Source organism: Rattus norvegicus, chromosome 5, assembly GCF_036323735.1.
Source record: "Rattus norvegicus strain BN/NHsdMcwi chromosome 5, GRCr8, whole genome shotgun sequence".
Classification (NCBI taxonomy): domain Eukaryota; kingdom Metazoa; phylum Chordata; class Mammalia; order Rodentia; family Muridae; genus Rattus; species Rattus norvegicus.
This window is the reverse complement of record NC_086023.1, coordinates 138,165,644-138,190,397: the sequence shown is the minus strand read 5'-3', so window position 1 is coordinate 138,190,397 and position 24,754 is coordinate 138,165,644. Positions and strand designations below refer to the sequence as shown.

Genomic DNA, 24,754 nt, shown 5'->3' with positions numbered 1-24,754 from the left:
AACCTTGGCTAAGTGAGACTTTGTTTCAAGACACAAACACATAGAGAACAGATACAAATAACATTCCTTGGAAAGTGTTTAAAAAAGGGGGGGTGGGTAGTAGTTTAGTGGCTCAGTGACTGCTCTTCCACAGGTCCTGAGTTCAAATGCCAGCAACTACATGGTGGCTCACAACTATCTGTAATGGGTTCTGATGCCCTCTTCTGGTGTGACTGAAGACAGCTACAGTGTACTCATATATAATAGATAAATCTTTAAAAAAGAAAAAAATACATGTTTGGAAAGGGAATAATCCAACATATAAAGATTCCCCTTCTTAGGAGCGTAATGTTGGATGAGAGAGCTACTCTGAGCCAGGTGTGGTGGTACGTACCTTTCAGGCAGATCTCTGTGACTTTCCAAGAGCAGCCTGAATTCCAGGACTGCCAGGCTATGTATTAAGACACTCTCAAAAGCACATGTACAAAAAGAAAGCTGCTATGATGCAACTTTCCTGAGGTATCTATTGTATTCATTTCTATATTTTGGAAGGACGGGGTCTGCTATGTAGCCTTGAGTAGCTTGGAACTCACAGTGTAGACTAGGCTGGTTCTTGCTGCCTCTTCTTCCTACTTGCTGGGATTACAACCATGTGCCACCATACCCACCCATTCCTCTTTTCTTTTCTTTTTTTTTTTTTTTTTTTTTGGTTCTTTTTTTCGGAGCTGGGGACCGAACCCAGGGCCTTGCGCTTCCTAGGTAAGCGCTCTACCACTGAGCTAAATCCCCAGCCCCCCCCCCCTTTTTTTTTTTTTTTTTTGGTTCTTTTTTTCGGAGCTGGGGACCGAACCCAGGGCCTTGCGCTTCCTAGGCAAGCACTCTACCACTGAGCTAAATCCCCAACCCCTCTTTTCTTCCATCTCATGGTCAAAGATTCCTTAGCTATATAGGCAGATGAACCAGGTCAAATTCTAGACCAGAACCTGTCTTAAAGTGCCCTTTCTGTGTTCCAGGGACAAGGTGGTGAAATACAGAAAGGCCCTGAGCAATTTCCTGTAGCTTTGTAAACAGACTTCAGAGAGCATAAGAAATACTCATGCTAAGCAGAGGGCTGTAAGTGACTGGACAGAGTGGAATTGTCCTGAGATGGGAAAGATGGGACAGCTGTGCACATCTGGTATTCTTGTGATGGGCTGTGCAGCTGAGCTCACTGACACCTGGTGCGGCTGCCCTGCTGGTCTCTGCTGACACAGTAATGAGTAAGATGGGGCCCATGCTTATGACAGGAGCCAGGCAGGTGGTAAAAGCAGGAAGTGTGGTCTGGTGTCTAGTTTTAGCAGGATTTTTGTTTGTAACTGCTGTGTTCCTAACATCTGGAAAAACTAAGTATCTAATATCTACTAGATGGCCAATCTATATGTTATATGAACCAGATGTTCAGGTAGAGTGGAGAGATAAGGTGAAAGGGAGAGAAGAGGTAAAATTTAAAAATTAAATAAAAAATAAAATTTTATTTAAAAAATAAAATAGAAACTTGGAGCAGGCTTTTCAGGTGCAGGAGCGATGGCTCATCCAATAAAAGCCTTCCTGGGCAAGTATGATGGTGTCAGTTGAGCTCCCCAGAACACATCTAAGAGCCAGATGTGTTTATAATCCCAGTGCGTGAACAGCAAGATGGGAAGTTGAAACAGAGTTCTAGGGACGCTTGCCAGCTCGCCTGAAATGTGCAGCCATGGTAGAAGCGCCTCGGCACCAGTAAAGTGAGGACTGACATCCGAGCCATAGTGCTCAGAGACCCACACACAGACACGTGCACACCATAGACACAAAAATACTAACATTTTGAAGGCACCGGGCACTTGGGAAGCAGAGGCAAGTGTATATGAGTTTGAGGCCAGCCCTGTCTTCGTAGTTCCAGGCCACCCAGAGCTGAGACTCTCTCTTAAAGGAAGGCCTGGAAGAGTTGACTGTGATGTAAATGCTGATGTATGGATTGGGGTTAGGATGCCTGGGTGGGTGGGTCAAGGTGTGTTTCTAAATCAGAGCCTGTGACTACAGGGGAACAAAGGGGGAGCTATTTTGCAAAGGACATTCCTGGGATGTGCCCCCTTGCATTCCTTAAAAGCAGAAACCAGAATTGTATTTGAGGGGATTCAAGGACTAACAAACTGATGGTGGTGGTGAGGGGGATGACTAGCAGAAAGGAATGGAGAGTCCCTAATTTGGGACAGGAAATGAATTTCAACAGGACCTGTTGATGCTGGGATGTTTGTTTGTTTATTTATTTATTTATTTATTTATTTATTTATTTATTTATTTGAGATAGTTTCTCTGTGTAGCCCTGACTATCCTGGCATTCACTTTGTAGACCAGGCTGTCCTGGAACTCAATGATCCACCTCCCTGTGCCTCCTGGATGCTGGAATTAAGGTGCTTGCATTAGTGCATCCTAATGCCTCATCGTCATGTTACAGCAAAGCATGAGGGCACATGGATGAGTACCGAGTGAGGAAGTAAGGACACTCCTGAGCAACAAAGACAGACAGACGGGACAAAATTGGTACTTCAAGATACCATCTCTCCACAGCAGTTAATCTTTCCACATTTTTTTTCTTTTTTTTTTTTTCCTTTTTCTTTTTTTCGGAGCTGGGGACCGAACCCAGGGCCTTGCGTTTGCTAGGCAAGCGCTCTACCGCTGAGCTAAATCCCCAACCCCATCTTTCCACATTTTTAAAAAGATTTATTATATATGAATACACTATAGCTGTCTTCAGACACACCAGAAGAGGGCATCCAATCCCATTACAAATGGTTGTGAGTCACCATGTGGTTGCTGGGATTTGAACTCAGGACCTCTGGAAGCGCAGTCAGTGCTCTTAACCACTGAGCCATGTCTCTAGCCCTTTCCACATTTCTTGTATTTGGTGTGCCCGTACACATTGTTTCATGTGTGGGGGTACCTCTGTGTGTGTGTGTGTGTGTGTGTGTGTGTGTGTGTGTGTGTGTGCGCGTGCGTGTGTGTAGGCTAACAGTTGATGTCCAGAATCTTCTCTTTTGCTATTCCAGTTTATTCATGAAGACAGCGTCTCTCAATCAAACCCAAGGCAGGATGGTACGGTTAGTATTGCAGGCTAGCTCGTTTTGGGGATCCAGTGTCTGCCTTCCCAGGCTGAAATCCCAAGAGGGCTGCCATGCCCACTCAGCATGTATTCTGGGTATCCAGTCTTAACTCCAGAGCTGAAAGTGCTTGAACCACAGAGCCATCTCCCAAGACCCTGGTCATTTATTCTTTTTCTATCCATACTGGCCTGGAACTTACTATATAGTCCACGATGGCCTGTAAATCAGTGAGATCCTCCTGCCTCATTCTCTCAGCTTCTGAGAGTATAGGTGCCCACCACATCCTGTTGCCATTGCTGTCATTTTCCAAGTGCCTTTATAACTTTGGGAAAGTCTCAAGTCTACAGGACATGCTGAGGAAGGATACATGAACAGCAGCCCTGGTACCTACCTCCTCTCTGCACATTGCTGCCCCAAGCCTTTTTACCTGGAATACTGCCCAAATGGCCCTGTGGCCACAAGCACTTCTTTGATTCATTTTTCATATTGTGTAATTAAACAGATGATTAACTTCAACCCTTGCACCACAGAAACAAAACAAGAATATATTAAAACGTTACATTGCTTGACATCGTAGCACACATCTTTAATCCCAGCCTTTGAGAAACGAGAGTCAGGAAGAAGATCTTTGTGCGTTCCAGGCATAGTGAGACCCTGTCTCAAAACGAAACAAAAAAAAAAAAAACAAAACAAAACCATTCTATGTTAGGCACTAGGTAGACAGATGCTCAAGGGACGGGCAGGCATGAAGGTGCGGCTACTACCAAGGACACAAGGACAGGACCATGACGACCAGGTAGTCCAAGCTTCCAAGTGACACCCTGTCTCAAAAGGGGATAGAGCGGAGAATGTTACAAGAGGAATTTAAAGAATGGAGAATATAATACATAGTTAACAGCTAGAGAGAGAGAGATAACAGCTTAAAAAAAAAAAAAAAAGAGGGATGGAGAGATGGCTCAGTGGTTAAGGGCACTCACTGCTCTTCCAGAGGTCCTGAGTTCAATTCCCAGCAACCACATGGTGGCTCACAACCATCTGTAATGGGATCTGATGCCCTCTTCTGGCCTGTCTGAAGACAGCTACAGTGTATTCATATACATATAATAAAAAAATCATTAAAAAAAAAAAAGAGAGAGTCCCTGGTAGGTTGAACAAGGGATGAGTAGGTGGGGGGTGCATTTGGAGAAGTCATACCACAGTAAGGAACTGACTGCAATGTAATGGCAGTCACTAAAGAGTTCCAGTGTTTTCAATAGAGCATTGGCTGTTTGGAGGAATATTTAGAAAGGAGGTCTGGATGGGGCAGTACACGCCTTTAATGTTTGAATGCTTTAACCAGGCTTGAGAGTTTGAGACCGAGCCCGGCTACACAAGAAAACCCTGTCTCAAAAAAAACTAAACAAAACAAAAACACTAAAAAGAAAGAGAATCTGAAATGTTGTATGTAGTACAGCAATTTAAAGACAACTTTGTAACAAGCAAAGGCTACATCCCATTTCTAACTCCACTCTGATGTTACTCCTAAAGGTGCTTGATACTGACACCAGGAAGGACTACAAGTTGTCTTTCTTCCACGCCAGTGTTCATGGTGGCCCACAGCCCCCATCCCCACCCCCCAAATAAAAATAAGACTATTTTCAGTAAAACAAAACAAAAAAATTCAAAGCACAGGTATCCTCTGCTTTTGGACCTAGTTGACCCAGCAGCCCACAGAGCCTTTCATATTTGGCCCTTATATTTTTGCGGGTTCTCTTCTAAGCAGTGCCAATCACCAAAAGTCATGGCAGAAAAACTAGACTGGCTTCATGATCCTATTTTTCAGAACTGATTGAGGAAGGCAAGTGGAGTGTCAGGGCCAAGGATTTACTGCATTAGCTTTTTGTGTGTGTGTGTGTTTCTATTACATGTATTTATTTACTGGGAAGTAGAGGTGTGCCGGTGCTCCTCGTGGGAAGGTCAAACTACAACTTACAGGAAGACGCTAACTTTCTCTTTCCATTACAGGGAAAGAACTCGTGTCTTCAGGTTTGGTCAAGTGCCTTTACACACTGAGCCATCTCAGATCCTCTTTAACTGTTTCCCCTACTCCCATCCCTTCTTTCTCTGCAGCCCATTCTCCAAGCAGCAGCCTTTCTTTAACCATGCTACTCCTTACTGGCGATCTCAGGTTGGATCGGGCGTTAAAAACACCTAGTTGACCCTGCCCACCTCTAAATCCTACGTCGATTGGACTCCTTATTTGCATTCTCCTAGAGGCCCTATCTTTTCTAGGCCTTTTACAAACCTACCTTTTCCTGAAATGTCACCACCCAACTCTTCCTGCTTCCACTCCCCAAACGCTGCGCTCACCCAGCCAAGAAGTGTTGGGCGTTTAAATTTCTGCCTCCATCAGAAAGCAGAAACTCACTGTCAAACTACTTCAATCTCCAGTTAATAAAGAATGAATGAAGGTAGGCGGAAGGCTTCAGGAACAGAAGGTGCGTGTTTTAGTGTATAAAACACGGCTAGCAACCCTTATCTACAGTGCTGCTTAGTTTAAAGAAAAAAAACCCCACTAATATCCAATAAATGTGAGACGAAGTTAAATCTGATCGGTGGCCAGTATGAAATACATTCCTCGTACGCCCGGGGGAAACGATCACCCCCGCCCTAAACACGCTGAGTCGTGGCAGCCCGAGCGCCTGCGTGGTCCCTCCAAAGTGACTGGATCACCAAAAAGCCTGAACCATTAAGAAGGCCTCAGCGTTCACCCAGCCGTGGGAAGGAACCCCTTATAGAAGGCCGGAGTAGGCCCAGCGGCCGCGGCCCACGTGCGCGACAAGCGCAGCCCCGTGCGGGAACGTTCCCTCTGCGCGTCCTCCCGGTACTCTATGGTGTTCTCGGCCCAGGCTCTCATTCTAGTTCCGGTCTCTATGGCGGCGGAGGCCGGAGAAGCTGTGGGTCGGGCGAATTAGTCGCTAAAGGTACCAATGAGAGCACAGGAGCCGCGCAGCGTGAGCCAATAGGTGCTAGAGACCCGGTCAGGTGGTGAGATGGACAACGATGTAGGCCAATGGGAGAGGACGAGGGCGGGTCTACCGCGGGGCTTATCCCGCCCGTCCCGCCATTCTCGCTAGTTCGATCGGTAGCGGGAGCGGAGAGCGGACCCCAGAGAGCCCTGAGAGCCCCACCGCCGCCGCCGGCCTAGTCACCATCACACCCGGGAGGAGCCGCAGCCGTCGCCGCCGGCCCCAGTCACCATCACCGCAACCATGAGCAGCGAGGCCGAGACCCAGCAGCCGCCCGCCGCCCCCGCCGCCGCCCTCAGCGCCGCCGACACCAAGCCCGGCTCCACGGGCAGCGGCGCGGGTAGTGGCGGCCCGGGCGGCCTCACATCGGCGGCGCCCGCCGGCGGGGACAAGAAGGTCATCGGTGAGCGCCAGAAGGGCCCGGGGGTGGGGCCGCGGAGCCAGACCGTTAGGCGACGCGGCCCGAGCCACCGACTACGCGGCCGCCCCTCCCCCCGGGGCTCGCGGCGCGCGCACACCGGGATCCCGCCGCTGCTCCGGCCGCTGCCGCCCCTCCCCCGCGCCCACCCGCCCCGGGGCCTCGTGCTCGGGGTCCCCGCCCCGCCGCCTACGCAGCCGGAGCAGCGCGGGCTGCTTTCCCAGCCCTCACGTGCTCGCCTCCCGGGCGCACACCCACCTCGGACCCGCGCTACCCGGCGCACCCACGTGTGCGGCGAGGGCGGCGGCCCGGGCCTGCGGCCGGATCCTGGACGGACTTCCAGGGCCAGCTGGTGATTGGACGTTGTTGTGCTTTGTTTTCCAGCAACGAAGGTTTTGGGAACAGTAAAATGGTTCAATGTAAGGAACGGATACGGTTTCATCAACAGGTGAGATGCCGGTGTAGAAAGCTCGGGTCCGCCTCCTGCATGGGCAGTCTTCATGGGCTGGAGCCGCCACGGGCATGACAGGGTGGGGGATTGGGACCTTGGGTTACTGGATTAGTGGGTCCGTAGACTTGCTTTGTTTTGCCGTTACGTACCAATCTTGAGCTAGCCTCAAAGCTTTTGCACAAAGCAGGTCAAGGCAAGCGCGGCGCATGAACCATGCCCTAACAGTTACCTTGCATCAAACTGAGGCAACTCCAGGCTAAGCACGTTTTTAACCTTGACATCCTTTTCTGCTTCTTTGAAATTGCTATGTGAGAATGTGACCCACTAATTAACATACAGATGATCTTTCACCTTGTTAACCTCTCGGGAAACGTGATTTGACATGTCAAGTGCCTGAGATGTTATCTGTACTATGAGGTTCTGTTGCCTTTGTTTAGAAGACTCAAATATGCAGTCCAATTTAGTACCTCGAACACATTTTCTTTAGCCAAAGAGGGCTCTTATTTGTCCAGACGGCAAGTAATACATCTGAAAGGAAATGGTTCTTCCTCATTTTTTATGTCTCCTACTTCCTTGTCAGGAATCATGTTGATCAAATCAATTTTTCTTAAGCTTGGCTATATCTTGTTGGAGTGGCCTTAAGTGCTTGGGAACTTCGCCTTGCTGGTATTTGGCGTAGAGTTGTAAACTATATCTTCATATCCAGAGAAGGATTTGTAGACGGCGGTGTTAAGTGCAGTCAGTGCCTGCACTCTGGGCTCACAAGGGAGCCCGGCATCTTTTTCAAGATGGCTGCCAAGGCTAGTGCAGTTGCATGGGTGTAGAGCACGGCGAGTGCCAGCAGCAATCCTGGCCGTACAGCTGTGAGACTTGGCGCCATTTCAGCATTTTCTCTCTTACATGCTCGCTTAGAAGGCGTTAAATAAGTAGATGGAGAAAAGAACGCTGAAGAGCGGCACAGTGCTTGTGAATGGGCAGCAGCTAGGCTTTTTATCGGAGTGATGAAAAAACGTTCACTGAGCCACACACCAGTTGTGGAAACACTCAAGCAAAAGCTATTACAATCACTTAATGTCTGTACTCTACAGTTGCAGTTAGAAGGAAACATTTTGTTTTTCCAGACTAAGATTTCTCCTGTCGCTGGCAGTTAGCCTTCCTGACCACCGATACATTTTCCATGTTTTTTTTTTTCCCCCAGAGGGTTACTAGTGAGCAAAGAAGACTGTAATGCTTTGGTGCTTGTGCTAGTTGGTTTCCTGGTGGCTGCTGTTCGTGGGTTGGTTGAGATTTCCACCTGATGGTCCCAGGTGATGCCAGAGTGGTCTGCATTCGCCTTCCAAAGGACAGTGTTAACCCTCGCCCCATTATAGCTAGCTAGCTAGCCCTCCTTAGCAGCCCTTCCAGTTGGGTAAATTGTAGTATTTGTGTGCATTTAATACCTTTTAATATTTGCCCGGGCTTGTCACTTATTTTTTTTTTTGAAGCAGTATCTATCGGAGATGAGTCTATCTCGGTTGTTTTATATTGTGCGTTATGACCATGCCCTTAATATCAACTTAGTTGATCATCCTTCCAGGCAAGTTAAATGTAATTGGCCTTGATGACTTTGTTACACTGGCTTAACCTCAATTACTGATTTAACTGGTTAGAGAATGTGCTTTGTTTCTAAGCAGGTCTTTGTATTAATGCTGCGGGTTTTAGATGAGATAGAAGTTTGTCCTAGTTAGGAAAAGTATAGAATACCAGACACTGGAAACACTTGACTCCAGATGTGGTGAGCCCATGTAGAATGGGGGATACAGTATTGGCACTGACTGGGTTTTTTTTTTTCCCAGAGCTGGGGACCAAACCCAGGGCCTTGCGCTTCCTAGGCAAGCGCTCTACCACTGAGCTAAATCCCCAACCCCCTGACTGGGTTTTAAATTTTAGAAACTTTAGCTTTTTTATAATCTACATAGAAGATTTCATCTCTGCTTTTAGAGAGAGGTTTGTTGACTGAGGTGAATTCTTACAGCCTGGTCAGAGTCCTAAGGTTTTTATTTTCAATCACTGCTGGTTTTGTTGTAAATTTTTCAAATAAAGAGACTGGGGCTTTAACTTCTTTGGTGTATAGAGTGTCTAGTGTGCCTAAACCCCTGAGTTTGATCCATACACTGCATAAAAAAGCATGGTGATCCCAGGGGGCAGGCTATCAGGAGCCCACTCCCTCAGTGAATTTAAGGACAGCCTGGATTGCATATCAAGACCCTGTCCTCACCCTCCTGAAAAACTTGAATAATGCCTGGGGTGGTGGTATATGCCTTTAGTCCTGCATTCAAGCTGAAGAGTTCAAGGACAGCCAAGGCTCCACAGAGACCCAGTTTCAAACAACAAAGAACCACCATAGAGGCATAATAATGTAGGAATTGAAAAAAATTATTTGCTTTATCCCTTCCTAGATTATGTTGACAGCCCCCCCCCCCCCAAAAGGGCATGTAACTTAAACTATTTGCATCTCTTCCCCAAATAACTATTTGAGTTTAGGTTCTTATTCCTGAACACTTGTTTGGAGAAAAATGCGCATCAAGAACGTTTTCAGTGGAGCGGTTTCTTTATGGGGCAGAAGTTAGGGTTGGGATTATGGCTCAGTGATGGGGTTCAGCATTCATTCAGAACGACACAGAGGTTCTGCTTGTCGCTCAGCCTTTATTTACATCATCACTATCTTTTTTCTTTGAACCACAGTCTGTTGCTTTATCTATAAGTACACTGTAGCTGTCTTCAGACACACCAGAAGAGAGCATCAGATCCCATTACAGATGGTTGTGAGCCACCATGTGGTTGCTGGGGACTGAACTCAGGACCTCTGAAAGGGCAGTCAGTGTTCTTCCCCCCCCCCCCCCCAGCTGGGGACCGAACCCAGGGCCTTGCGCTTGCTAGGCAAGCACTCTACCACTGAGCTAAATCCCCAAACCCCACAGTCTGTTACTTTAAAAAAGTAAGTGCACGCTTGTGTGTGAGAACATGTCTGTGCTATAAGCACTTGTACAGGTCAGAAAACAGACTGCATCTGAATTTGACATGGCTTCTGGGGGTTTGGACTCTGTTGTCAGGTTTGCACTGCAAGCATTTTCTCCAGGTGAACTATCTTCCCTGGCCCAATCTGTTCATGTAATTCTTACGTTGCTAACTGCCATCTCTGCCTGACCCATGTACATAGGCTTTTTCACCTGTGGTCTAAAAAGGTTAGCTTTGTCTTTAAAACTCAATGCTCAGTGTAAGTCTCCCTTTTTGGGGTTTCCATGTATGTAACTAGTTACTGCAATAACAGTGGTGTCAGATTTAAGTGATTTAATCAGACTTAAAAACCTTGGAGATTTAGATACTATATATATCCCTTGGAAACACAGATTTGAGTGATTTGTCCCATAAAAACAGGAAGTTGTAGGAGCAGGATTTGAACTTATTATTATTATTCTGGAGTGTTTGTTCAACAACTGTTGTGTTGTACTCTGAAAATAGATCCTAGCCATTTTCAGTTTGGAGCTTATCCACAGTTAGATAATTTCTTAGGATGACTGACTGTTCCTGGCTATTTAAAGACTACATTGGAGTTTGCTAACACTAGTCCTCAGTTGGGACAGTTTGGCTACCTTTTATTTTACTGTGTTCCATAAGGTCCAGAGTTGCCATGAGTTAAAAGAACTGGTTCACTATTCCATACTACTATTGAAGTGCAGTTGAGGAATTAAAGGAGAAAATACTTACTGGACTTCCTTAATCTTTTGGATTTTGTTGAGTTTTGAGGTAATAAGGAAATGGGACTTTTCAAGGAGTTGGTGAGATTATAGATGTGTGCCACCAGACCTAGTGGTGTCATCTTGGTTGGCTCTTTGATACAGGGTCTCCCTGTGTTTTTACTACTTAGCAGCTGAAGTTCCACTTTGGCAGGATGGGCAGGTGTCTTGATCTTCATATGGATATAGTCACCAACAGGACCAAAGGTGGCTCATGAAACAATACAAGAAAGCCCACTTGGGCATAACCAAGTGACCCAACCATTGAAGGTGCTTCAAGTGCAAAGGCAATTCTGGGGAAAGTAGGGGTTTGGATCCAGCTCATCAAGAACAGCAAGAAAATCACTGCTTTTGCCCAGTGACTGTTGGTTTGGTCCAAAGGATCATGCAGTGGTGGCATTCCTAGAGTCCACTTTCAGTAACTAGTGCATCTCTGTTGCCCCTGTGGGAAAGCAAGAAGAAAAGATCAGAAGCATAAATATTGATGGTAGCAATACACTTTTATATTCCAAATAAATTAGCTGAGTCTATATTATAATATTGCAAAGTCTAAAGTAATTTGATGGTAAAAATGAGCATTTTGTAGATTGGAACGGTTTTGACCAAAATCTCTTGAGCTTTCTAAAGTCATTCTGTTTACTTCTATCTCAGAAGTCTCGTAACATGTATTAAAATTGGTGTTGCACAAGAAGACCTGAGAACTCCTCAACTGTGTTTGAGGAAGGGACATGCAAGAGGTTGACTGAATGTTGGGCACTTGAGTTACCTGCATTAACCTCCCATCTTAAGGTGACTGAAGTCGGCTAACTCAGTCACTGACTTGCAGCAGAATCCTCCTGTTGTGGTGCTTTCCCTCTGTTTGCCAGGTAGAATCATTTTGCTCTTAGAATATTCTATCTAGAAAAGGCAGAGTACATTCGCCTTCTGTTTTCTTATCCTGAGAACTGTAGTTGATATCAGATGTTCTTTTCTTATGAGACTAGTTGGAGTCATGTTCTTCAGGCTTGTCTGAACCCTTGGAATCATCTATGGTCGTGTCTAAGAAATATGTAGTGGGATTTTTGGTTTTAGGGTAAGCTAATAAGATGTGGAGCAATTTGTTGAGGGTAATCTTAAACTTACGTATACGGTATTATTTAAGGCAGTAAGTAATGTGTATTAAAAAAGAGCACTTCATAGGTTTTTGGGGTTTTTTCGTTTTGTTTTTTGCTTGTCAATTCCCAGCACCACCATGGATGATTTCTTTGAGAAGACTCGATACTTTGTTATTTTGTTCGTTCCTGTTAAGTTTGCTTTTACTTTACACACCTTGTGGGTAATTGTAGGGAGTTAGAGTTTGCCTGGTAGGTAGGTATCCAAGCAATGATTTAGAGGTTTAATAGAACACTTGGCATGTTGTGTAGTTAGTGTGTGGCACAGGTAGTAATAAAAGGGGGCTCTGCGTTCGATGCAGATGACCACAGGTTGTATCACTTCCATGCTTTGTGAGGATTAGATGGTGTATATAAAACCTAGTATAATGTTTGTAGGGTTTCATCCCCAATAGTAGAGAATGCTGTGTGTGAGCACCACATGCTTGCCTGATGCCCACAGCCCATAAAGGGTACTGAGCCTCTGTAATTGGAGCATCAGTTGTAGGTGCTGAGGTCCAAGCCTGGCCCTGGCAAGGGCAGAGCAAGTGCTTTTCACCACTGAGCTGTCTGCAATTCATTCCAGTAGTGTTTCCCTCCCTGTCACTTTAATGTTCAAACCACTGCTGTTTTAGATTGGGGAAATTGTATCTTAGGCACTGTCAATTTTCTTACTGATATCTGTATATACTTTGTAAGTAGGCTGATCTAGTCACTCCTAATAAGTGCTCTGTGGTTTGGGTTTTTACTTTTTCTGTGTATATCCACAAAATAAAGTATTCCTTAGGAAATAATGCTGTCTTGTTGCCAGCATTGTCTTGTTTTTAAAACTAAATACATGACCTTTTATAACCCAGAAGCAATTATTTATTGTGAATAAAATATACCCTCCATGGAACAGTGAATTTAAAGCATACTGATGGGTTTCTTGAAACAGGGTCCCGCTGTATATGTATATATCTCTGGCTGTCCTGGAACTCACTCTGATCTTGACTGACCTCAAATTCAGAGATCCGCCTACCTCTGACTTCCAAGTACTGGGATTAAGGGTTTGCACCATCATGACTGGTTCATTATTTTATTGCGTTCATTTATTGGGAGATTGGGGAACATTTATAGGTCAGAGGACAACTTGCAGCAGTTCTCCCTCTGTGGGTTCCAGGGATCCAATTCACATGGTCAGGCTCATCAAGAAAGCATCTTTACTTGCTGAACCATCTTTTTTTTTTTTTTTTTTTTTTTTTTCTTCTTTTTTTTCTTTTTTTTCGGAGCTGGGGACCGAACCCAGGGCCTTGCGCTTGCTAGGCAAGTGCTCTACCACTGAGCTAAATCCCCAACCCCATTGCTGAACCATCTTACTGGCCCCGTCATTTTAAATAAGACATTATCAAAACAGCAAATAATGGATGTGGTGGTATGCGCCTTTAATCCCAGCACTCTAGAGACAGATCTCCAGGTTTGACTTGAGGTCCGCCTGGTCTGCATATTGAGATTATCTATGTCTAAACATACACAAGCAATAGAGAGCAATTTTAATTAGCTAGAATAAATTTAGTGTTCGTATATTAAGTGTACTTAATATGAAACCTAGTAGGATAGTGATTCTTGGGAGGGGTGTTTGAAAAGATGTCTGTATAAAATAAGCTCTGGCTTTTGCAGAACTTTCAGGTATCCACCTGACTGCCCCCTACCCCCTCCTGCCATGCCCAGCCAGGATCTTTAGGTGTCATCCTGCAAGCCTGGTACCACCTCTGTCCCTGCATGCTCTGAGTCCCCGGCTTTAGAATAGTAGTTAGGCTGCTGTGACACAGCTTCAGTTAAACCTTTCTAGACTTGTCTCCCCTTCAGTATTGCCTACCCTTCGCATCTGTCCGTATTTGTTGTGCTTTAGAAACCTGGATTGGAAGTAGTTGTTGCTGGAGCAAATGAGATTAATTCTGTTCTTACCTATCTTGGAGAGGTGCCTTGTGTGTGGAATTACAGGTGGGTGGACATCATGGTCAGCAGTCAATTTGTGTGGGGTTTGTTTTGTTTTTTGGAACGCAGTTGGGTTGTAGCCAGTTGAGTGTGTTGCGATTGTGCATCTATTTGTCTTCAAAGTTGAAGCCATTTTGTATGAATTCTTTGCATGCATTTTAGCAGTATGCCACTAGTGTCTTTGGTCATTGAATTAAGATGTTAGAACTACTACTGAGACATTTCTCTGGCTTACCAGTAGTGGAGGGGTCACTAGAGGGAAGGAAGTCTGTTTTTCCAGTACTTCTGGTTCCTAATGAATGCTGGCTTCCAGTTTCCAATTAGTGTCAGTTCTCCATTTTTGTCCCAAGAAAGATAGCCTGAATGACTTCATTGGGTGGCCCTTTGGTCTAGGGCTTGGTCAGTTCCTATCTGAACTTTGAACTTTGACCTAACTAACTTGCTGGGCTCTGCTTATTCAGTGGTCCTTATAATCAAGGACTATTCTCTGCAATAAATTTTATCACACATTCTTCTAATGAAAAACTTGTCTGTTTTCCTGGTAAACCCCTGCAAATAATCCTGGCCAGTACTGTGGAAGCTGAGGCAGAGCTCATAAGCTAAAGATCAGGCTGGGCTTAAGTATCAAAAAAAAAAATAGTTTTGCTAATTACATTTGGCAAATTTTACTTGCCTAAGGATTGTGAAATCTATGATGGGAGGTGAAAGGATTATGTATACTATTAGAAATAGTATTAGGCACATAAGTGAGGTATACATGGTTTACATTTTGCTACTTTCTGTGTTGTGTTTTTTGGAGGTTAGAAATGGTGAGAAGGAAGTGGAAATGACTACTGTTAGTAATGCTGGCTGTAGATAAAGGTGTGTGCTGGGTTATTGTTAATGTTTAATAGGGCAAGGACTCGGAGAGGCGTGGCTTGTCACTTCTATACTTTGAATTATGGCTCATTTTGTTACAGTGCCTTAGACATGTATGCTTATCTTACAGGTAGTGAGTGGGCTTATCACTGTTTGTAACAGTTCAGTCTTTTTTTTTTTAAGATTTATTCATTTATTATATATAAGTACACTGTCGCTGTCTTCAGACACACCAGAAGAGGGCATCAGATCCCATTACAGATGGTTGTGAACCACCCTGTGGTTGCTGGGATTTGAACTCAGGACCTCTGGAAGAGCAGTCAGTGCTCTTAACCACTGAGCCATCTCTCTAGCCCAACAGTTCAGTCTTAAAAGCAGATTTCATGCAGCTTGTTTTTTCCACTGTCTTTTTTTCCTGGCTTACCTACCAAAGATGTGAACATGTGTTTCTCCAATGTTCTTTTTTTCTTTTTTTTTTTTTTTTTTTTTTTTTTTTCCGGAGCTGGGGATCGAACCCAGGGCCTTGCGCTTCCTAGGTAAGCGCTCTACCACTGAGCTAAATCCCCAGCCCCTCCAATGTTCTTAATGTCGCCCCAGCACACGCTCAGAAATTAAAAGTCAGAAATTAGTTCCCACTTAATCCTAGACAGCTAGGGACTCTGGGAAATTGGGGGTGTCCACTGACCAGGCTTGTTTTTAATCAGTCTTACACAGTGAGACTTGCATTCAGCTTCTTCACTTGTTACTCTCTTCTGTCTTACAGGAATGACACCAAGGAAGACGTATTTGTACACCAGGTGAGTGCTCATATAGATTCTCTGTACCTCTGGCTCAGAACTTGTAAGAAGGGTGGGCGGGTGTGTTCTCAGCTGTGGTTCTTTGCTAAAGGTTAAGTCGGAGGATGAGTTCATTTAGTTTAAAAGAGTAAAAAGCGTGGTTAAAGTGTGGAGTGAAGCATTGCTTTAGAGAGTCATGCCTGTTTAGACAAATAGCCACCATGAGTTTAAACCTGAGTGGTGTATCTGTAAATACGCAGGGCATTGGCAAGACATGGACTGCTGGAGAGTCAGGCAGTGGGATAGAGCTATAAAACACAGATGTCAGTCTTGTAAAACAGAAAATAGGAAGCCAGTGCTGTATAAGGCAGATCTTACTTGTCCTGAAGCATTTTTTTTTTTCTTTTTCTTTTTTTCGGAGCTGGGGACCGAACCCAGGGCCTTGCGCTTGCTAGGCAAGCGCTCTACCACTGAGCTAAATCCCCAACCCCTCCTGAAGCATTTCAAATGCTTTCTGTTTACACCTTTAGAATTGATGAGAAACTTAAATCCTCACTAGAGATTTAACATTAAGTACAAAATACTGCAGCCAAGTTGTGATTGGTCAGTAGATACCTTTAATTGGCTGCAAATGCTTTTGGAGGAGAAGACTTAGCCAAGCAGAGCTGCATCCAGAGTAGAAGAGTGCCTTGACAGAGCTTGGGTGGCAGCATCCTCTTTAGAAATTAACGGGTTAGCATTTCGTAGCTCCTAGAAATGCCCAAAGAAATGAGATTCAGAGGGGAATCCCTGTATAGATTCTAGTATATCTAAAACCCTATGGAATATAAATATGCAAGCATTTAAATTTTAAATGTAAATTAACTGCTCATATCTTTAAAAGATTAATGCCCTTATTGGAGAAAGGCGGCTTTACCTTTCCTGTCACGTGCTAAAAATAATAGACTCAAACAGACAAGCAACAAGACTTACTAAAGTCTCAGTGCCCCTGGCAGCCACGGCAGATTAGAAGGGGCTAACGGTGAATGCTGACGTGCTTCGGGGTTTTATTTATTGCATGCTTCTGCCATCCCCTATGACTGCAAATAATTGACAGTTGGCTACATATAAAAGGTATGAAACTACGGCAGTTCAGATGACAGATGAGATCAATTATTTGACTCAACTCACCCAGTCGCATTATCCCACAAAGTGTCACCAATATGCTTTCCTACTTATTTTGCAAGTGGTTTCCACATGGAGTTGTTCTTGGGACTTGGCTGCTCAGGTCGTGGTGGTGTATCAAGTAGACTCCGGTTCTGGGCACCGGAGCTTAATTGGCCTCAGCTTTGTTGGTTGTCCTGCCTCCTCTGGGATGGAAGTGCATGGGTGATCCTGTAATGGATACTGCTGTGATGTGGAATGAACGTGGGATCTGGAGTCCCAAGACCTGGATTAGAAAAGTTCCCCTGCCACTCAATAGCTGTTGACCTTGGGCAGGCACTCATAATTCTCAAAAGCTCTAATAATGTAATACTTAACTGTTTTCTGGGGCGGTAATAACCAACAGTCCATACAGAGAGAATACAGTGGCATCTACCGATGCATGTGAAATGCATTAATTAACATGGACGTGTTCATCACAGACCGGCTGGAAGGGATTTGGTTGACATTTGTAATTGAGTTTGATATAGTCAAGGGACAAGAGTTGTTACTGGTCAGAGTTGAAGCATGTAAAACTGAACTCGCCTGTCATCTAAACTGGCCATGTGTTGGGCTGGCTTCTGCTATTAAGTGCAGTCTTTGGGGGATAAGTGGAGGCCTCATTTTGTCCCAAGCTTCATATGCGATGCTTTTCCCAAAAGCATCTTACTTTTACACATTGTTGTGTCTGTCTTGAGTATTAAATTACTTTAGTTTGTAAAAAGTGGTAAAATGCTGGGGCCTTGTAAGATTGGAGTCTTTTGGTTGAGGTTGGGGGTATCATTGGTCCTTGCTTTCCTAAATTATTGACAGTTTGGTCTTACGTAAAGCAAATATTAAGTGTATATCCAAGGTAAAAATGATGTTGACGCTGGTACATTTAACATGAAAAAGCACGTTCTTCTCCCCTGTTAATCTATTTTTGGAATGATGTTACTAGACGGCCATAAAGAAGAATAACCCCAGGAAGTACCTTCGCAGTGTAGGAGATGGAGAGACTGTGGAGTTTGATGTTGTTGAAGGAGAAAAGGTGAGGATGCTTTTTGTGTAAAGGTTTGACTTCGGTATGGAAATCATGTGGAGATCTCATCCGTTAGGATGGTGGCTCTAATTGGATGGATGATGTGTTCTGGTGATCACATGAACACAGGTGCATCAAGCCTACTGTGCTGGCTGCAGTTAGAGAGCAGTCTCTTCAGAAGAGTGAGGAGCTGATGATGTAGTCATTCCTATGCACCCTTTACCCATGCACACGACCTCCATTTTGTTTTCTCTTGGGTTTGGTTTTTTTTTCCCCCTCCCCAGCTCTTGGGAAATTTATTGAGTATTTGGATTTCCTTCGTTATTGTCAATAAATAATGACTTTTGTAGGGTGCGGAGGCAGCTAATGTTACAGGCCCTGGTGGAGTTCCAGTTCAAGGCAGTAAATACGCAGCAGACCGTAACCATTATAGACGCTATCCACGTCGTAGGGGTCCTCCACGCAATTACCAGCAAAATTACCAGAATAGTGAGAGTGGGGAAAAGAATGAAGGATCGGAAAGCGCTCCTGAAGGCCAGGCCCAACAACGCCGGCCCTATCGCAGGCGAAGGTTCCCACCTTACTACATGCGGAGACCCTATGCGCGTCGACCACAGTATTCCAACCCCCCTGTGCAAGGAGAAGTGATGGAGGTAAGTGCCAAAAGCAAAAGGAGTTGACACAGAGTGTGACATGACAGCACTCTTGTTTGCTTGTCCTGGGAATTGAAGCTAGGGCTTTGAGGATGGTAGGCAGCTGCTGAATGATCGACTAAATTACCCTGTTACCTACTGGATGCACATTAGATAGTGACAAACCTCCAGGTTTGCTAATTTATGGTGTGATCATAATTGTTAGATGTTTTGTGCTCAAGAGTTGGAAGTTAGCTGGGCAGTGCTGGCGTGTGCCTTTAGCCCCAGCATTCTGGAGGCAGTGGACAGCACAGGGGCTATGTAGAAAGACCCTGTTTCAAAACAAAGAAAGAAACAAAAAGCTTGAATTTGCCTGATTGGGATTTTGCTGTTGATCAAATAGACTTTGATTTCTGATGTCTTCCAGGGTGCTGACAACCAGGGTGCAGGAGAGCAAGGTAGACCAGTGAGACAGAATATGTATCGGGGTTACAGACCACGATTCCGCAGGTATGGTCCATCAAAGCCTGTTTCTGTTAGGTTCTTCAGCCAGATGCTTACCCAGCACCACGCTTCTCTTTCCTGAATTAATACTTCACATTGTCTTTCTCCCATCCCCCTGACCCCCAGCTGAGTACTGAACCCAGGGCCTTGTGCTTGCTAAGCAAGTGCTCTGCCTGCCACTGAGGTAAATCCCGAACCCTGGCACCGTTCCTTTTCAATGATCTGAAAGTGATCCTGAAGTAAGCGGTCTGAGGGTACTCTTTGCATTTTGGTACTGCTTTAAAATAGCTTGTGTAGTTTACTCTTTCTCTGTTTTTCTTTATTTCTTAAGCAAGAGTGTAGAATTCCAAATTTTCTATCCTTGGAAAGGTAAGAGTAGTTCAAATAACAGTGTCTACAGCGTGCTTACTTAGGGGAGAAGGAAAAGGCCAGGGTGATCTTGGAAGCACTGGGAGGTGTCGGCTGCCCATCACAGCATCCAGGAGTCAGCCTGAGCCAGGTAGGATCTGTCCACCCGCCTCGGGATAGAAATACTGGGTAGTAGGTATTGTAGGTAAAGGAGGAAGCACTAGGGTGAGGGAAGGTTTCATGAGCACTAGTCGTCATTGCTCAAGCTTCAAGGGTTAAAAAAACCCAGTAAGGTTACATAGATGGCTATGTGTGCTACACATGGAGACTGGATTAGCGGCTAGTTTTTCCACCCCACCTCAGAATTTGGGATTGTCTGATGGGATACACTGGTGAGTATTCTCCTGACTCTGACCCTCCCTCCACCACTCATCACTCACCACCAAGGTTTTTATGTGGCACTGGTGCTCGTTATACTTGAGCTGTCTCCCTCCGAGAAGGAGAATGTTTAAGTTGCCTGAGCTGCCAGCCTCAAACTATACCAGCCTCCCTGCCTTGGCCTTCTGAGTAGCTAGAATGAAGGGCAATTACCACGGTTTGAATTTATTTTTGAGGCATGTCTCACCTGGTAATTCTGACTGGCCCAGAACTCTTAGAAATTGCTTGCCTCTACCTCTTGGGGCTAGAATTAAAAGGTGTGCACCTCCTTGCTTACTTCCCTGTGTGTTACTCATTTGTTTTGAGATAAGGTTTTTATGTAGCCCTGGCTATTCTGAAACTCTGTAGGCCAGGTTGTCCTCAAACTCAAAGATAGATCCAGATCCACCTGCCTCTGCCTCCTGAGTGTTGGGATTAAAGGCCTGTGCCCAATGTCCTGTGCTCTTAAGATTATTAGGGACCTTTTGATGCTTCAATATATATGAAGTTGGCTATATATTTCTTAGATTTATTTGTATGTTTTGCTTGCATGTATGTATGCTCAGCACATGTATGACTAGCTGGCACTCTTGGTCAGAGGCATCAGATCTCTTGGTACTGATGTTAAGAACAGGTAGTTGTGGATAGCAAATACAGAACCTAACCAAAAAAACCCTTTGAACTAGCAGGCATTTTGACAGGCTCTCTGTTAGTGGGCATTATTTTCTTGTGTTATCCTTGTGCTCAATTCCTGCTGTCCATTTTTGATGATTGACTCTGAGTGTTTTAATATCAACCTATTACCATAGTATAAAACAGTCTATGCATTAGTCTACAGGTATCAACAACTGAATCTTCTGTTTGCTTTTATACTGTAGAGCTTTTAAAATCTCAAATTTTCTGGTATTTTGAGCAAATATTATATGCCTGCCTTTTGTAAAGATAGATATTGATCCTTTTTGCTTGTTGATTGTTACAGCTAATGGATCTTAATTTTAAAATTAATTTTGCAAGGTTTCTGTTTGTTCCAAATGTGTATGAAAGTTTGCCTGCATGTATGTCTGGTGTCCATGGAAGTCAGAAGAGCCTGTGGGTTCCCTTGGAACTGGATGGAGTTAGGGTTGGTTGTGAGCCACTATGTGGGTGCTAGGAATCAAGCACTGATCTGGTCCTCTGAAAACAAGTGTTGTTAACTATGGAGCCATCTCGACAGCTGCCCTTGAGTTAATTTTATGGTAGATAATACATTTCACTTTATAGTCCACACAAAGTATAGGATTTTCTGATCATGCCACAAATTGGTCACTTCTCAGTTGATTGCTTGTCAGTTTAAGTGCTGTGGTAGTAAATGAAACGTGCCATGCATGTATAAGTACATGGTGAGAAGAAAAATCTGATTGCTCCTGTGCAAATAGAAGGAAATATTAAGACACGTGGGATGTGTGGCTACTTTTGATGGAAAGGAGACTGGTACGGGTAAGAAAATGGGGTGGAGGATTTCACTGTATGAGAAATGGAGTGAGAGATTAAAAGTACAATAGAAGTGTGGTTACTGGCAGGAAAAGTCTAGTGAAAGTTGCACCCGCGTGGTTCAATTTCCAAGCATTTGAGCAGCAGGCTCAGCTTTATTGACCTTGGTCTATATGAATAAAATAGCATATGTTTACACACTTGGCTTTAGAGGGCAGCTTACTGTTGCAGTAAGAATTATAAAGGAGCGTTTTCTATCACTCGCTCCAGCTTCTACTCTGCCACACTCCCTCCCTCCTGTCTCCCTTTTACTGCCCTCTCAATGCAGACCCCTAGGCAATAGGCCTCTCAGCCATTTCTTTTACACACTGTCCTCTTTAGCCCAGTAAAATCAAAGTTCCAGAAAATTATAATTTAGCAATTAGAATATATGTTAAATCTATAATATATCCACACAATAAACTAAAACCAATTGATAAGGATATAAATTGCCCACCTAGATTAAGATAAATTTGCCTACAGAAATCCATCCCAGCTACCTTGGCAATTCAGGACCCCAGATCTGGGTCATCCTCCCCAGTCTCCCTCCTCCTCTCCCACCTTACAGAAACTTTGTTCCTGCCTTATTCTTTTACTGTCAAATTATAACCTTGATCTGACTTTTGCCAGCCCTTACCTGCATAACGACATCAACCTACAGCTTGAAAAATGGGTGGTAAACCCAAGAACCAAATGTTATCATTGTGGCTAGGCTAGAGGAAGAAAGCTGTCACTGTCTTCTGAGATCATGCAGTGTTCATTTCAGGGGCCCTCCTCGCCAAAGACAGCCTAGAGAGGATGGCAATGAAGAGGACAAAGAAAATCAAGGAGATGAGACCCAAGGTCAGCAGCCACCTCAACGTCGGTATCGCCGCAACTTCAATTACCGACGCAGACGCCCAGAGAACCCTAAACCACAAGATGGCAAAGAGACAAAAGCAGCCGATCCACCAGCTGAGAATTCGTCCGCTCCCGAGGCTGAGCAGGGCGGGGCTGAGTAAATGCCGGCTTACCATCTCTACCATCATCCGGGTAAGTGGGCACTCTGGCTTGTACTGCGCTGAGCTTTCTAGATTTCTCAATCAACTCTGATTTTGGTAGAAAGCTAAGCAAAGCACTTCCTGTGCTCTGAAGACAGTGTTGTGAATTTTAGGAAGGTTTGATAGTGCCCACCTTTAGTTGCAGCACCCAGGCAGAAAGAAGCCTGGCAGGTTTCTGAGTTGGAATCTGAGGTCTGTGGTTCCTAGCTTGCCTTGCAGCTGGCTCTCCCGGCTCTTAGCTCTTAGCACTCCCCTTCTGAACCAAAGACTGTATGTATGTACCCAGGGTGCGTTAATGTGCTGTTGGGAATCAGCCTTTAAGCGAAAGCAAAACAAGGTGGGTAGAGTGATGGAGCTGCTATTCTAGAGTGTGGTCCACTAGCTAAAGACTTGAGGAGATGGTAAATAAGCATCTTTTCTTTGCAGTTTGGTCATCCAACAAGAAGAAATGAATATGAAATTCCAGCAATAAGAAATGAACAAAGATTGGAGCTGAAGACCTTAAGTGCTTGCTTTTTGCCCGTTGACCAGATCCACTAGAACTGTCTGCATTATCTATGCAGCATGGGGTTTTTATTATTTTTACCTAAAGATGTCTCTTTTTGGTAATGACAAACGTGTTTTTTAAGAAAAAAAAAAAAGGCCTGGTTTTTCTCAATACACCTTTAACGGTTTTTAAATTGTTTCATATCTGGTCAAGTTGAGATTTTTAAGAACTTCATTTTTAATTTGTAATAAAGTTTACAACTTGATTTTTTCAAAAAAGTCAACAAACTGCAAGCACCTGTTAATAAAGGTCTTAAATAATACTGTCTGTCTACTAGTTTTGTCATAATTCAGTAATCCCCACTTGCAGGATAACAGGTAACACTGGAAATATGCCCACAGGGAGCAGGATGTCAGGAGTGCTCTGCAAGACCTCTCCAGAGCCCTGGGTAGGAAAGGTTTCTTTGCTGCAAAGTAAAGGAGTAAGGAGTTTTATAGGGCCGGGCCGGGCCGGGCCGGGCAAGTCTGTGGGTGGTACTTCCCTGTAGAGAGGCGCCATGGAGCACATCAGCATTACACTAAAGAACTTCTACGTGGAGACGTATAGGAATTAGTGGTTTAGTCTATTAACATAAACATGTTAGTGCTCATCCTAGCCATGGTGAGTGCTGTAAATACTCTGCTGGCAAGAGCACACTGAAAGAAATTCCTGGTAAGATTCACAGGGGTCAGTTTAGCAATGACACAGACAGTATTGGTTACAGCCTAATGTTGATTGTACATAGATGTTTATACTAATGAATTTTCTAGGAACAAGCATGAAATGAATATACAAGCATTGAAGCCTTTTCCAGGTCATTTTATATTAAAATAGTAACAGCAGCTGAATCACCTGAGAGACCTAGAATCTGGTAGGTTTTTTTGGTCCTTGAAGCTTGGTGCCTCAGCCTCTTTACCTCCTGCCAGGAACCTGGAAGGTTCTTGGAGGTTCAGTCCAAAGTAGAAGCTTGAGCATTTCTTGAGGTATGGGGGAAAGCATAAACAAGGAGCAGCAGATCAGAGAGCGCCCTCTTTATCTGGCCGCTACCACAATTAGCGGATGGGACTTCCTATGGTAAAACAGTAAATATAATCCTAATCAGAAAGGAGAATGAGGCTTGAGTGACCAGATCTACAGGTCCAGGTGAGACTTGGGACAGAAATCCAGAAGAAAGGGTGTGAAACTAGATAGATGTTTTCAACAGTGGAGGTGAAGGAATTTGGAGAGAGACAGTACACTATACTGGAATGAAGTAATTTGGGGAGGGTATCAGCTTATCTTTTAGAGGAGTGAATGGTGGTTGACAGATGTCAGACTAGCTTGGATGTGTGATGGAAACCTACATCCATGCTGGCATGCTGTGAGACAAGACGTGGCTACTGAAATGTAATCCAAAGTGGAACTCAGGCTCTGAAGTTAAATGAAACCATCAAAGTCAATGAAGAACGTTGCTGTGGGCTGGTCATGGTGCCACTGAGAAAAAGCAACAAAACCATTTAGTTGGGCTTAATACAGTGACAGTGGGTAGAATAGATTTCTGTAGTCTTCACCTGTATTGACCAGACTTGAATTGACTGAGGTTCACCTGCCTTTGCCCTTATAAACTAAGACTAAAAGCATCTGCAATCACACCTTGTGAAAACTTACATAAATTCACAGGGCAAATCAAACCCAAAATGGCTGCAAGTCTTGACCCATTCCCAGTGACTTCCTAATCCCCAAACAGCCAACTGGAGATCCAAGTATTAAACACAGACCCCCCTCCCCCCTTGAGGGACATGTTTATTAAAACCACTGTATCTTTCAGAGGCTTTTTTTTTTTTTAAATCACATTCTCCATGTATAAATAGTGTGAGCTCCATGGACTATAACTGAAAGAGCACATTAGGCCCCAGACTGATAACCTCTGCTGACACATGAGTTGTCTGCGTAAGCTGTCTGCTCCATGTTTTCCACAGGAGACCTAAAACAAAACTAGTTTGGAAACTTAAAATCTCAGTCAGCGTCCTACAGGAGACTTACGTGCTCTGTTCCTGTGTGTACTGTTGGTTCAGTTTCCTTTTCCTGGAATATGAGAGGCACC

General features: G+C 44.4%; 1 protein-coding gene across 4 annotated transcripts; it reads left to right on the top strand.

Annotated features, from left to right (window-relative positions):
- Window positions 1-2,242: 2,242 nt before the first annotated feature.
- On the top strand, window positions 2,243-22,954 carry Ybx1 (Y box binding protein 1). 4 transcript variants are annotated; one of them, NM_031563.4, is made up of 8 exons: window positions 6,210-6,509; window positions 6,909-6,972; window positions 15,480-15,513; window positions 17,615-17,704; window positions 18,046-18,348; window positions 18,755-18,837; window positions 21,872-22,137; window positions 22,572-22,954. In NM_031563.4, the coding sequence occupies exons 1-7, from the start codon at window positions 6,350-6,352 to the stop codon at window positions 22,104-22,106; spliced, it is 969 nt and encodes a 322-aa protein (NP_113751.3). In that variant the 5' UTR covers window positions 6,210-6,349; the 3' UTR covers window positions 22,107-22,137; window positions 22,572-22,954. The 4 variants fall into 4 exon arrangements, with proteins under 4 accessions (XP_063144324.1, NP_113751.3, NP_001403655.1 ...); NM_001416726.1 differs by having other exon boundaries at window positions 21,860-22,137; XM_063288254.1 differs by lacking the exon at window positions 17,615-17,704 and having other exon boundaries at window positions 2,243-6,509.
- The last annotated feature ends 1,800 nt before the right edge of the window (window positions 22,955-24,754 follow it).

Coding starts and splice junctions, on each gene's coding strand:
- Ybx1 (NM_001416726.1), top strand. CDS start 6,350: ATGAGCAGCGAGGCCGAGACCCAGCAGCCGCCCGCCGCCCCCGCCGCC. Junction 6,510..6,908: donor CGGGGACAAGAAGGTCATCG/GTGAGCGCCAGA, acceptor TTTGTTTTCCAG/CAACGAAGGTTTTGGGAACA. Junction 15,514..17,614: donor AAGACGTATTTGTACACCAG/GTGAGTGCTCAT, acceptor TGATGTTACTAG/ACGGCCATAAAGAAGAATAA.